A 15,149-nucleotide genomic window follows, 5' to 3' on the forward strand; every position below is an offset into this window, starting at 1 on the left:
AAAATGGCAATATGTTATATATATAACATTATAAGGTGTAAAATGGCAATATGTTATATATATATATAAATAACACACACATATTGCCAATTACATACACACACACACACACACACACACACACACACACACAGCTGACCCTTGAAAAACACAGTTTGAACCCTGCAAGTGCACCGATAAGTGGATTTTTTGGATAAATACAGTATAGTACTGTAAATGTACTGTCTCTTCCTTACGATTTCCTTAATAACATTTTCTTTTCTCTAGCTTGCTTTCTTGTAACAATACAGTGTATAATACATGTAACACACAAAATGTGTGTTAATCAACTTTATGTTATTGATAAGGCTTCTGGTCAACAGTAGGCCATTAGTTAAGTCTTGGAGGAGTCAAAAGTTATACGTGGATCTTGCCTGCACAGGGGGTCGGCACCCCTAATCCCCACGTTGTTCAAGGGTCAACTGTTTATCCTATCACACATGTGGTTAACTCAGCCAGAATCCATGACATCGTGGTATTATCAAATAACTGTAGATTGGGGAAAGTTGCTGGCATTAAAAAACAGTTCCTTCTCACAATTGCAATGAAACAAGCAAGCCACTATTTCAGAAACTCATTACCCTGAGATTTCTTGGAGAGGGAGGGCGGGACAACGCTGATCCTTCTAAATTTAGACTGTTTAGCTATCCAGGCAGCCTCATCTGGTTCAGGTACCACATTCCCAGGCTCATCAACCTGCCCAGATCATTTTCACTCTCAAGAGTAGAAACGGGAAAGAGTCGTTGTGGAGGGTCTCTCTGCTCTTTGTGGAGACACTCCCTTGTCACCATCGGAAAACTAAGTGCCAGAGTATCAATTCGATAAGAAATAAGTCAGTTGACTTCAAGGAAACATCCAAGAAAAAAAAAATGCCTGATTTTAAGATGATCTGTACACTTAGAAGCTTCTAGATGGTAAGAGAAGTGAAGATACACAGCATTGCTTTATTTTACCTATGATTCACTTTGAGTTAACTCTCAGTTTATGAGTCACAGTGGGCATGCCAGCCTCTTGCTGCCACATATTGACCTGGTATACGGAAACATTTTTAAGAACAGATTATCAAGAGCACCGAGTGGAAGACTTGAAGGAAGGCTCTCAAACCAGTGTAGGTGCAGTGATCCATCAACAAAAGGTGAGGTTTTACCAGCTTAGGAGAAGATCAACACCTACAAGCCCTGAGAAGATTTAGATTTTTTTTTTTTCTCGTCACCCCTTCTCAAGTGATTTTAGAAGTTTGCATGACTGTAACACAACTGCAGGGAAACATGTTTGAAAGGTTATTGGAAGTGACAGATGGACCTATTTTGAAATAAAATTAAGCCTGTGGTACTACTGAAAGGAAGTCACGAAATCCAAAATTAAACCGGACAGAATGCTCTTAAGCTGTTTTGTTCTTTTTTTTCTTCTTCTTCTTCTTCTTCTTCTTCAAGGAAGCACCAAGAGTGGGAGGTTGAAGCAAGGCCATTGTCTCTTCTCTGAATGCCCTCACCTCGGTCAACTTGGCCTGAGCTTACAACCAGTCTTCTTAACATAATGGGGCACCCCCGGAATTTTAAACCTCCGTATATTTATTGTCGAACATCCAAACGTGTCTTCCACCGATATCACTAAGAACACAACTCTAATCATGCAGAGATGTGACTTTAAAGATTTAAGGGAAAAAAAAAAACAACTACAAGGAACATACTGAACCATTAAAACGTCCCACCTGGGAGGAGACGAAAAATGCATGCTTCAAAAACCCACTGTCCAACCCAGCCACGTGCAGACAGCATCCACACCGTGGACAGCTTTGCCTGCGGTTCCCAGGAGGAGCCACGCCTACCTTATTATGCTCGTACTTGTAGGGGATCTTGAGCGTGTCCATGGCTCTGATCATAGCCTGCATGGCCGTGAAGATGTTCTGATACACCAGCTTGGTGAAGCCCCTTTTGTCTTCGTCAGAGTAGCCCGACCCGTGGATGATTCTCATCTGCTTGATAAACGTACTCTTGCCACTCTCTCCCGTCCCTGCAAGATGGACAACAGCAAAAGAGGTCATCAGACCATGACACCGTCTCACAATCTCCCAGACAGCTGAACTAGGCATGGCGGCTTGGATGCAGCATCCCCGCGCGGCCTGCTGGAGGAGCATCACAGGACGGCGGCATCACGAGAGGGGGAAATGCCACCTGTAGAGAACACTCAGCAAAACTAGAGGATGAGAGTCCATTTCAGAGGCGGATGGAGCTTAAACGCACGCGTGCATGCACACACACGTGCGCACACACACGCACACACACACACACACACACAAACACAACCTGTCACCTCTTTGGAAGCCACTCAGCATGGAATTTTGATAGTGATTTGTAACCACGTAACTTAGGAGAAACACAATGAAATCAGCATCTTTTGAAGAGAATAAACACTTGATAAAGCTCTCCTCCCCGGAGAATATCTGAAAGCCTTCCAGGAGGCTGGGCTGCTAGGCAGGATCTGGATCTGGAAATGACAATGTACTTACACAAATGCTGTTCAAAGAGCAGTAAGAGAAAAATGCCTCGAAATCGTTTTCTTTCACTTTAAAATGGTACATAGATATGGAGAGCACAGCATCCAGATAAGAATCAGGAACTTTCTGCACAGCAAGGATCCACTGTATGTGGCTGAGTTATTTCAAGGAATCGCCTAATTCAGAGAAGCCACAGTGACTCGCCTTCCTTCTGCCCATTCTTGACTAATAGCATGATATAGAAATTTACTGTTACTGGATTTTTCTCTACCATGCTCTTATTTTCCCCCTTTTCAACACCCCTTTTTCTGTTACCGTAAGCCTGCAGTCAATCCCTAACAAAGCTACCAATGGCCACGGGAGGAAGAAAAGATAGAAAGTTGGGATTCTATCACTGAATGACAACCTATTGCTTCCACAACGAATCTAAAACTATGAATGTAAAAACTTCATTTTTCCAAATGGAGGTGGCTTCTTCTGTGCGTCACTTCATTTCTGAACATTTTCACTCACTTTCAGGCTTCCTTGAGATTTCCAAAACAATAACTATCTCTGTTATCAACAATCCTAACAGTGTAGAAAATGGTTATCAATAACTCTAACAGTGTAGAAAAACACTGAAAGTACCTATTTAGATATTAAACATGGAAGAATAAAATATTAAAACACAGGATGGCTAGCATGTCTTTATTGCCATTTGTGACCTACAAGGTGCTTAAAAACACAAAAGGAAAACTGAAAACTAGGAATACAGCATGTGTCCTAATTTCATTTTGTTTTTCTAGGGGTTAGATTTCATTTTCATCTTTATAAACAATCACGAAAGATTCAAATGAGTATTACGGTTTTCACAGAAGCAATCTTAAATGTCTACAGATGTCCGGGTAAACACAGAAGCCTTGCCCAGTTACAGAGGAAGATGATTTCTAACTCCGTGGTCCTGGGTCAGCAACTCCTTTATCATTTTCATATGACTTTTAATAAGTGATCTGGAGTCCTTGAACTATAAAGTTAACACCGCAATGTGAATGCCATCAACCCATTTTAACGAGCTTCATCCCAAGAGTTTAAAACGACTATTTTAGGGGCACCTGGGTGGCTCAGATGGTTAAGCATCTGCTTTCGACCCGGGTCATGATCCCAGGTCCTGGGATCCAGTCCCGTGTTGGGCTCCCGGCTCAGCGGGGAGCCCGCTTCTCCCTCTCCCTCTGCCTCTCCCCTTGCTTGTGCTCTGTCTCTCTCTCAAACGAATAAATAAAATCTTTTAAATAAAAAATAGATAAGTAAAACAACTATTTTATAATCTCAACCATGAATATGAGGGGGGACCCAAAGTATCTAAAAAGTAGCACCTCTGATAGAAATAAAGCAATGAAACTGATCCTCATTATTGATCCACAATGTATAGAAAACACCAACAGGTATCTTTACTCTCCCAAGCATTTCAAAGTATGCAGGAAAAAAAATCCAGATTGCTTCTTTATTATCCCTCTCCCAGGGGCAATGGCTTGCTCCGAGGGCCCAACCATAGACATAATCATCAAATCAGAATCCCTGCTAGTTTTTTCCACAACAAAAACAAGAAGAAATCTTACTTAATATGTGAGGTTAATGGCACGAGAAGAAAAGGAAAGAGAATCAGGCCATAGGGCGTCTTCCTCCTGGCAATCAGAGCAGCTTTTATCTACTCATTTGGGTGAGCATAAAATCTAAAACGTAAAAATAAGAAAGTCGCAGACAAATAAACTACACTGGCTTGTGTTTCACTTCAGTCTCGCCAGGCAAGAGCAGTCAACGCTTGGTACCTCTTTGGATCTAGTCACCTGGGCATCATGCTAATGGAAGAGTCCAAACAGAGACAGAATGCAGAACCAATGAATGAAAGTGGGCAAAGGAAGGGGAAAGAAAAAAAAAATCCAAAAATCAACTCCAAAGTAAGACACGTTCCTATTGCCCCAGACACACCCAGGGATCCTCTCTCTCCATACTCTTGTCTTGCTCAGTGCCCCAGGAGGCTGATCCATAAGGCTTTCACATCAACAGCTCCCTTGCCCTCATCTTTGCCTTGGGTTTAGCACGTAGAAGACCTGAGGAGGAGACCAGAGAGCAGGAAAATGAGGAAGGGGAATTTCCCCCACAGCCTGCTCCCTGCAAGGGCCCCAGAGATACGCTGTGTCCCCTCCTGCTGGGTGCCCGCCGCCCCACGCAGCTACTCTGTCTGGGTTCCTGTGACCGTTCTCTCCCCTTGCCGGGCTAGCGCCGGCCCCCAAGCACCTCATCCCCTTCTAGAACTCCCTTCAGCCACCCGGCTGGCGTGTGCCACAGGTTTTCTGCTGGGACCCAACTTTTAACCACTTAATCTAATTCTGAGTTTCTGAATACTGCTTCGATTAGTGGGGACCCATTTTGAATCTCTGTGCCATCCTCCAATTGACTGGCCATCCCTCCCAGATAAACTTCACCCGTGAACTTAGTGCTCACCCTTTGATGTTACTATATAAATACAGCAAAGTCAGAATGAAGGCAGCACACCACGTAAGAGAAAGTCTGTGTGACTTTCAGATGCTGTAGGTAGAAGCTAAAAGTAGCCAACTGGTATTATTATTCTATACTTACAATGGATTTAGCCCCCCAACAAAAATATGGACTGAAAACCTCAACAGAGCAAAAACTTCAGCTTCTTTGTTCCATTGAAAGAGTTCTATCATGGAGACAAATGAACTATTCTTAACAAATGTGTAAGCCAAATATCATGTTGTTCTCCATTTTTATAGACTTATACAACATTCTCAGGATTTGAAATGGACGTTTTAACAATCTACTCATGATGAATATGAAAAAAAAAATGTTTGGTACAACTAAGGAAAAAAAAACAGCTGTTCTTGAATTCTATAAAATGGTGTTGTTTCCTAAGGCCACATGAAAAGTCTGAGAAATGTCACAATTCCTTACATCTGAATGAGAGAAAGCAGACTTTTCTGCTAATAGATTCTCTGTGAATCCAGCAACCGGCTAAACTCTTTTCACAGCACAGGGCATAAGTAACTCTTGACCTAGCTCAAGAAATACACATCTACTGTTTCCAAAGCCACTGATAAGACCTAGCAGTGAGCACTTACATGAAAGCGGGGGAGGCTCTCGTTTTTGCTAATTTGAATATATCTCCAAACAAGTCACTCAATAACTTCAAGCACATCAACACACACAAGGGTTTGCACCTCACAACACTGTTTTTTCTCTTTTAATGGTCTCTATAAATATGGCTAAAAATTTTCCCCAGAAAAGTTGTTCTACCTTTGGGTAGGTACTCTGCCTTTTCTTAGCCTAGCTCATCAAAACACCCAGAACTGAGATTCTGCAAGAATCATGCTATTAAAGTAAGGGCACACATGGGGCGTCTGGCTGGCTTGGTCAGTAGAGCATGCCAACTGTTGATCTTGGGTTGTGAGTTTGAGCCCCACACTGGGGGTAGAGATTACTTAAAAATAAAATCTTAAAAAAAAAAGAGGGGGAGGGATATCATCCAGCATGTGTAACTGGCTTTGAGGGATACTTAGGTTTTTTTCTTCCCTACCCATCAGATCAGGATAAAGCATAGAGAGGAGCAATCCCCACTTCACCTCACATGTCTTCCCGTCAGAACAAAATCAAGTATGAATTTCATATCCCACTGTGGAAGGCATCACTTTGTAAGTCAGAATACGGCGTATCAGCCACATACACAGTCGCACACACAACAATCTGATGCCTCCATTTTAGGCTTTTACAAGACCTTTTCAACACAAGAGGATTTCCACGCATGGCTTCCGCCACAAATCCGTATCTACTCTCTGTACCCTACTCACATGAAGCATCTATATGACGACACTGATTATCCTGCCCATTTGCACAATGAGAGCCGTAAACCATTCTGTCCAATTCATCTCTAAAGGCAGGAGAGTTTTTCTCATCCCACATCACCCACCCTCCTGAAACGGCAGTTTTAAATGCAGTAATACATCAACTTCTTAATGGCAATGGATTATCATTTACTGTTGAAAGCAATCACGGATTCATTGGTTCCTTCCGTCACGCTTAAGTTGGCTTCTTGGATTATACTTTTTTATCAAAAGAGCTGCAAAGCACAATCCACGTACATACAAGACTTGCTCGGTGCCCTCAAAATGTCAGTGACTACTGTCACTGCTCTGAAAAGGCAGGGGTGTCCCCGACTGCCATACACTGGCCCTGGAAAACAATCAGTGAACACTGCACTATCAGGAACTTGAAGGATCCTCATGCTTCATTCCCTTCACCCTGAAAAAAAAAGGCAGAAAATATGCCTCCTCGGGGCCTCTTACAGGCAGAGGGAGACCCACACCACGGCCACTTATTTTTTTAGGCTCCCAGGAAAAAGAAGAAATGCCAAAACTGAGTTATAAAAACTGTGGTATTTAAAGTTGTACAATGAATATATTCGTTTCGTCCTGCCAGTGCCTTTCATGACTGTATTTGGAGATATTGTCAAACCATCAAAAATCTACATCTGAAGCCTTTAATTAATGTGAAGGCTCAGGCCAAATGCCCCTGTCCTGCCCTCTTGATTGGCCAGCACCCAGAGAGAGAAAGGCTAAGAACAGACCCAAGTCTCATGGAGCTCAATTATAATTCAAGTGACTGTACTTAATAAGGCCTGCTGCCGGTTTAGGCCAAGAGTCGAAGACATGGAATCTCAGCACCACCAAAGCTGAACTTGGACTACTTCCACTTCAACTTGGATAAAGTAGAACCAGAAATTTCAGGGAGGAATTTTCTACCCACAAGCAGATCATCAAGCCACACCTGCAAAAAATTAATAGCACTGAGATAAAAGTGATTTAAATACACTGAACCCAAACCCAATCCATGTGCTGTCTATCTATCTCGGGCTATCTACTTTAAGATACGTGCATTCTGCGTTCTGCATATTTTCCTCCACTTAAATTGGGACCCTGCACTTGAAATGAAGCGGCTCTAATACCAAAGTCACCATAACTTCCTCTCCTTAAAAGACTGTCCTCTGAGGCCAAGAGTTGGGAATGACTTCACTCTTTAATCCCCAGCAAGGTCTGGCAGAAGGTACTAGGCAGTTTAAAAAATACAGCACAGAAATGAACTGAATTCAGTTATCCCCCACTGTGAATGGAAACTGAACAGATGGGTAAATCGGTGGCAAGCAGGACTATTAATAATAACTCATCCAGGTAGGTTGGTTTTAAAGGAAAGATAGGCAAAATACACTGAAAATGCAATTTGTTGAAAATACTTGGAATTTCATCTAATCCTGGGCTTCTCAAAGTGTTAAAATCCTCCCAGGAAAGGGACCTGCAGTGCTGTCAAGGTTACTCAAAAGGTCTAATTTCTTGGAGAGTCAATTTTACCACAGAGCATCCATGGTAAACATCTGTGTATTAAAAACTAGCATCCATCGGTTGGTTGCACAAGCTTCTGAATAGAGTGAAAACCATTAGAATGTATACTTTTAGATGGTGGATGTCACAGTATATAAATTATATCTCAATATTTTTTAATTTCATAAACTAGTAACCGTACAGTTTGCAGACGACGGGAAGTTTACATGAATTTTCACACTAAAATTTGTTCAGGGGGTTACTTTTTTGTGTGTTTGTGTTTCTTTTTCTTTCTTTTTTATTTTTTTTTAAGCAAACTCTACATCCAAGGTGGGGCTTAAACTCAGAACCCCAAGTTCAAGAGTCACGTGCTCCACTAACTAAGCCAGCCAGGAGGTTACTTTGAGATTACCTCCCCCCTCCTTTTCTCCTCCAGGAGTGCACGTTCATGCTCTTCTACCTCGAGTGTGTGCAGAGGAAAAGTCTGAGAAGCTCTGAGCTCACTCGGTTTGCAGAGGAGGGGAAGAGACTCGCTTCTATTTTGAGAACGAAATAGAAGGAAATGAACTAGAACCTACAGACATCTCGTCTGTCAGGGGCTCCCGATCTTACATCCTCATGAACTTTCTTTTCAGAAAACATTTTTTTCCAAATTTATAAAAGTTGTAAATATTTGCTAAAGAAAATTCAGAAAACCGGAACTGTTTTCAAAACTGTTGAAATGTTAACATTTTGGTGTATTTCTTTCCAGTTTCCTCTTCTAGGCAAACGTACTCTTTCTGTCCTTGTTCTAAAATAAACCTGGGGTAATACTGTATTGTCATTTTTCACATAAAATATTGTGATAATCATTCCAAGATAGTAATTATGCTTCAGAAATAGCTATTAATGATTGTCTGAAAGGCCATAAGGATGCGTGATAATTTAACGACCTCCCTGTCATAACACATTTCGAGTATTTCTAATTTTTCACTTTTATAAATAATGTTGCGATAAACATCCCTGAAGAAAAATCTTTGTTTGCCTCAATCTCTACTTCCTCAGGAGAATATGAGAGAAATGCAGTTGGGAAGGATAGTTGCCTCATAGTTCTATGGCCGCTCAATAGTTTTACCAGCCGGTACATCCATCAGACCCTTCTCTACCCCACTCTTCATTTACCAACACCAGGCTTTTTTAATAGTTACAACTGGAGAAACAAAATTAAATCTTTATCTTAATTTACATCTTTACTTATGAGAACTTGTTTCATACTTTGTCATTTGTATCCCTTCTATGAACTTGCATTTTCTTTTGAGGACCTGCTATTTGGGGGGGGGGGGGGCGGATTTCTTAGAACAATTTAGTTTTTAAAACAAAATTAAACTTTGGCTACAAATATTTCCTCAACCTGTCCTTTTCTTTCCATTCGATGACAAAAACCTGATATATCAACTTAAAATCTGTACTTAATTCATCTGGTTTCCTCTGTGATTTAACAAGTTTATGTTTTTTTAGAAGTTCCACACATATATATTTATTTTGGCTTTTCTCGTTTTATGTTTTACACTTAACGAATCCATCTATGCTTATTCTGACGTGTGGTGTGCCGTGATTTTTTTTTTTTTTATAACTCAAAACCCTTTCCCTAAAATCATTCTACATGTTAAAGTTACATTGTCACAGGAGCACTTCTCCATATAATCAAATACTTGATCCACACAGGTGAGTTTTCTCATGTCCCCTAATGTTCTCCCAATGGCAGTCAATAAAACACACAGAACACAGCGAGTCTCCTCAAGCATCTCACTGACACATTCTTTGAGTTCCCTCTTCCTCCCCCTTCCGCACCCAGCTAGGCCATCAACTCTCCTTCCTAAGCCTTACATTCTTGCTCACTGTATTTCTTTAAAGCCCTCTCCAGAACAGTGGAGTAAATATACCAGGATGCTAAGGGTCTTCATCTTTCTTCCACTTTATGAGGCTATTTTTACCCATATGGCATAGTCTGCATATGCTGTCTCGCCTGTCCCTACAGCTCTGTGACCTGGCTAAGTTACCTGGCCTCTCAAACTTTTTCCTCATCTGAGGTACCACTACCTACTTTTTACAGCTCTGCTGTGAATTTTCGGTGAGTTGATCTAACAGTGACTGGGACATAGTAAGTACTCAACAAACACCGGATTTAATTTATAATGCCAAATCCGGTGGGAAAATGAGAGAACAGTCTGATCCAGGGCTAGATGTGGAGAGGCAAAAACTGAGTAATCAAGAGATATAATATTTCAAGGCAGTATTTTTTCAAAATCAAAATTAATGCCAAAAGCCCGTGATGAGCAAAATAATCAAACAAAAAAAAAAAACAGAAAAATGTATTTTTAAATAAAGACAGGATCGGGAACAGCACTGTCCTGTGCCACATTAGCACTTGACATGCTCCCTCCCTTAAATTCTATATCCAAGGCAACAATCTGACTCACCTTACCCTGGGCTCAGATGTGATTCTAATTTTCTATTCCCCAAAATAACTGAGATAATCATCCCCAGTATCTCAGTATTTAAAACCATAGTGCAGGGGCACCTGGGTGGCTCCGTTGGTTAAGCGTCTGCCTTCGGCTCAGGTCACGATCCCAGGGTCCTGGGATCGAGCCCCACATTGGGCTCCCCGGTCAGCAAGAGAGCCTGCTTCTCCCTCTCCCTCTGCCCCTGCTCGTGTGCTCTCTCTCTCTCGCTCACTCTGTCTCTCAAATAAATAAATAAGATCTTTAAAAAAGAATAATACTGTATGCACATTTTGAGCGTGGATTGTTCATAATTTTATTGTGTGTGCATTTCATGCCAGCTGTTAGTCTAGGCATCAAGGATACAGGACAGAGTCCCTGCTTTCATACAAGTGTGAGTGGCAGATGACATGCAGGTACATGAATAATAAAATATCAAATGGAGATGGATGCTCTGCATTAAAGAATTAAAGGATAATGGAAAACGAATGACCTAGCAGCTACTTTAATTTGGGAAGCTGAGGAAAGACTTTCTAAGAAGGTGCATTTAAGCTGATATCTGAAAATCCAGGATCCAGCCACAAGAATATTAGAAAGAAACAGCATTCCAAGCAGTGAACCAGCTGACATACAGGTCAAGGCGGGAACTGGCACGCTGCAGGGATGACCAGAGGGGCCAGTGTGACTGAGGTCCCCAGCGGGGCAGGGGTAGGCAGGAGGTAGTAAGAGGCTGGCTCTGCAGGCTACAGAGGCAGAGGCGAATCACACGGGGTCCTGCATTTCAGGAAACAAGTCTGGATTTTATTTGAGGTGCACTGGACAGCTCTGGAGAATTCCAACTAGGGAAGTGATACGCTTTGATTAATGCTAAGTGAAGAGTGGACCGACCGTAAAGGTAAGCCAAGAGGGTGTTTCAGTAATCCAAGCAAAAGATAATGGCAGGAGACGTGATGCCGAGAAGAGGAATGATTCCGGGTCTAGTCTGGGTGGAGATGGACGAGAAGTGGGTAGGGAGGAGGAGAGGAAAGAGAGACGAGCCCTGGAGTCGGGACTTGGGTGACTTAGATGGACAGAAGTTCTAGATTCTTAGAGAGGCCTGAAGAGGAAGAGGGTACAGAGAGGCACATTCAGTTTGAAGTGCTCGTTCATTCCAATGGAATCACTGTGTGTATACCTACACAAAAAAGGTCCACTGCACTGATGTTGGAGGGTACCCGTGGAAAAGACGCGATCCGTGTCCTACATTCTCTGGGCCTCCAGCCAAGGCAAGACACAGCTGTGACTGAGGTCTTTATGCTAATGGAGGAGTCAGGGCAGACTGAAAACCGGGGTTAGAATTTCATTTCCTACGAGACAAAGTTCCTTATGTTACACACACGCACACACACACATACCCCTATTGATTTATAAAGTGGCAACTTTGCTACGTGGACACTTCTTTAGAGAAAACTGGGACTTCAAAGAACATTATTTGGAACACATGAAGATACCATAAAAGTACCAAGTCATAATAATAATATTTTAGGAGGCAGGAACCTAGAGAATAAATAGTCACCCACAGATTTTTAACAATTATTTCAGATAATAAAAAACAGGCAGGTAGGTGGTCCAGGTTTTTAGGTTACACACATACTTTAAAAACGTGCTGGGTGGAAAATGACAAGGCGCACTTGGGAATCACTCCGAAGGCCTCAGGACAGAATGGCTCATGTGACCTCCGCCGAGGAAAACCAACAAATTAAATCTGTTGTGGAGGGAAAGGCCCAGGACAGATGTGAAGTGACGTTTCCCACCTCACGTCATATTCATCAGGAGATAATCTACAGGCAGGTGGGTGGCCTGCAAAGAGCACCAGTGGAAGTCAGGGGCCCTCCAAAGCCAGCTGTGAAGCCAGCTGTGTCAGCGACACCAGGGGCAGTAATCAGTACACGGCCACTTGGCCCCTGAGAGCCCAAGACAAGGGAACCGGTCTGGATGACCTCGAAGGTTCCCTCCAGCTTTCAGATTTTATGATTTTTCTTCTCTGTCTGTTGTAGGGCATTAAAAATCATTAGATTTCTCATGGGGCAGGAAGAAAACGTGACATATTATTCACGACGTATTCAAATATTAATTCAAATGAGTTGACTACAAACTGTAGTAGTCTTCTTTCAAGGTTAATATGTCAAGATTTTTTTTTTTCTTTTGCTCATGCAGCTCTTCACTTGGAGCCTCTAAAAATAATTATCTTTTGAGGTAGGGGAATTAAGGTGCTGGAGGGAGCGAGCAGTGCTCCAATTAAGGGCAGCAATGGTCTGGCTGCCTCACCAAACACATGGCTATTCAGACCACAGAGCGCTGCATGCTTCTGGGTTAATATCACCCCAGTATTTCAAATAATGACACCAGGAATATTAAGAAGGACTTGTATATGTTCCAAGTCCGCCTAGTAAGCATGAAAGTATGAAAGGATCTTCAGAGAGAGAATGTTTTATGGACAATAAGAGTTAGTGAATCGGCTCATGTAGAGCCATTATTGGGCTGGCTAAGGACTTTGAGGAGTCCACTGTTCCTGTAGCATCCGAGATTTAATTAAAACAAAAACTAAACTGAGAGGAATGTTTCCTTTAAAAAAAAAAAAAAAAAGGAAGAGAAAGAACACAGTTGAAACACACACAAGCAAGCCAAACCTAGGCACTGTTCGCATTTTTAAAAATTCTCGCTTTGGAGGAAATGTGGATATTAATCAAAAACGACAGTACTTGTTGGGGGTGTCATCATTAGCATGAACACCACCCAACAAGGACTCTTAAAAGTAATCATTTCCAAATGGCTAATATGGGAGGTTACCACAACTATCTCATCAAGAGATGCATTATGAAATCGCTTCAGTTCTAACTTCCCCTAGAAACAGACATATAAAAATAATTCTCAAGATTCAGCCTTTTTAAAAAGTTGAAATATGAACCACTGGAGGGAGGAAGTGGCCCCTTTCTAGTCGATGCTCAGGGAACTTTGAAGATAAAGACATAAAGTGCCCCTGCTTTTTTAGATTTGAACCATGCCAAGGCAATCCAGTGATGTGCCTTGGACATTTACATGTGCTGTCCAAAGCGAGAGAGGTAACATCTGGTGCTGCCGAGAGATGTCAAGACAATTTCCCCAGAAATCATCATTAAAGGGTCGCCCTTTGGTTTGTTTCATTAATTTAAATTTTGTCCTATAATTTATTTTGCCTAATGGCCATATGTTTCCCCCGTGTTCAGGCCAGGGACGATAACAGACATGGAAGAGAATGGTGATAGAGCAGGGCTCCCCCTTCCGCTTTTACCCCTGCTCGTTTTTTTTTTTTTTCCCCAGAAATAGCACTGGTCAACCTCAGTCTCAAGTAAACAAGAAGTGCCTGTTTCCTTATTCTTAAGTAAGTTGCACTTGGAAATATGCCTTCGCCTGAAAAGAGAATAGAGCACACTCCTTTCTCAGAAGGATCGCACCTATGGACGTATAGGCATTGGGCAGGAAGGAAGTAAAATTAGGGAAAAGCCCGTTGGTGCACTTTATTAGTGTTTAGTAAGGCTTACACATATGATGACTTGCTGACATGTGACTGATAAAAAAAAAAAAAGGAAGGGAAACTACCCTCCTGTAATTTAAATTGAGCCTCTGCTCTTAGTTCACAATCCATGGAACTGTTCCAAAAAGCAAAAACCACAGTTAAAGGGGAAGAGACCCAGAATCCAAGATAATGTTTGGCTCTCAGAATGAGTCTCAGTTTTAGGCCACAGGACCCAACAAATGTTGTCCAATTCTATCAGTATACATTCAGATGTAATTTCTCACAAATTGATCTAATAATACATTAATAATAACATTTGAGGCTAGGCAGCAATATAATTTGAGTAAAAATCAAAACAAAGAGAAACCAGCCATTTTATATGCAACCTTTTCCCTGAAATACTTCATCACAGAAAAGGGAAAAAACTCACTAATGCATCTAATGAAACTTGCATTACCTAGGCAGTGCTTGCTTACTTGCACCGATAAAGAAGTTGGCAGAAACTAGATCAACTGAAGGCAAAATAGTAAGATAATTTTTTTTTTGAAAGGAAATACTGAATCAGGCCTTGTTGAGTGGAGTGACATTTTCAGACATTTGCAAACACCCCTCCCCACCAACACACAGACAGAGTTGAAGAGGGCTTTAAAAACCACATGCTTTGGCCTACCGGAGCCACCAGAGTAATGATTTGCTTACCGTGTTGTCTACATACGGATTTCCTAAGTATACTCCTCAATGACGTTTTTTAAAAAGCCTGTTAACACACTACATATTAAACGGAATGACTATTACAATGTTCTAGATACTCCACGCACACAGGTTTAGGAATCTAAGTAGGAAACTTCTCCTGATCATGCATTCTTCTTAATAAATATTATCACTAAGGTCATTAGGTCACTACTTATTGTTTGTATTATACTGTAACAGGTGCCACAGGAATTGTATAAACTATGGGTAATGAACTTTTTAAATGACAGCTTTACTGAGACGAACTCACATATCCCACAATTCCCTCAATTAGAGTATACGATTCAACGGTTTTTAGTATATTCACAGACGTGTGCAAGCATCACCACAATCGATCCTAGAACGTTTTCGTCTTAGGTAATGAAACTTTAATGAGTTGCTAAGCATCCAACTAGCCAAAGTATCAGACTTCTGAGAAAAGCTTGCTGCTAAAAGCATTCCCTCACCTTTAAAGTATATATTTATATTTGTGCTTTGTT

General features: G+C 41.6%; 1 protein-coding gene across 1 annotated transcript in view; it reads right to left on the reverse strand.

Annotated features, from left to right (window-relative positions):
• The window catches only part of GNAQ (G protein subunit alpha q), a 302,033-nt gene that overhangs the window by 196,123 nt on the left and 90,761 nt on the right, over positions 1 to 15,149 (reverse strand). The window contains exon 2 of the mRNA XM_028090368.2: positions 1,868 to 2,052. Coding sequence (XP_027946169.1) covers positions 1,868 to 2,052 — 185 coding nt within the window. The remainder of the gene's footprint in view (positions 1 to 1,867; positions 2,053 to 15,149) is intronic.

The sequence above is a fragment of the Eumetopias jubatus genome, unplaced genomic scaffold (assembly GCF_037043125.1).
Source record: "Eumetopias jubatus isolate StellerSeaLion01/CBP00866 unplaced genomic scaffold, mEumJub1_p1.0 scaffold_15, whole genome shotgun sequence".
In the NCBI taxonomy this organism is placed as follows: domain Eukaryota; kingdom Metazoa; phylum Chordata; class Mammalia; order Carnivora; family Otariidae; genus Eumetopias; species Eumetopias jubatus.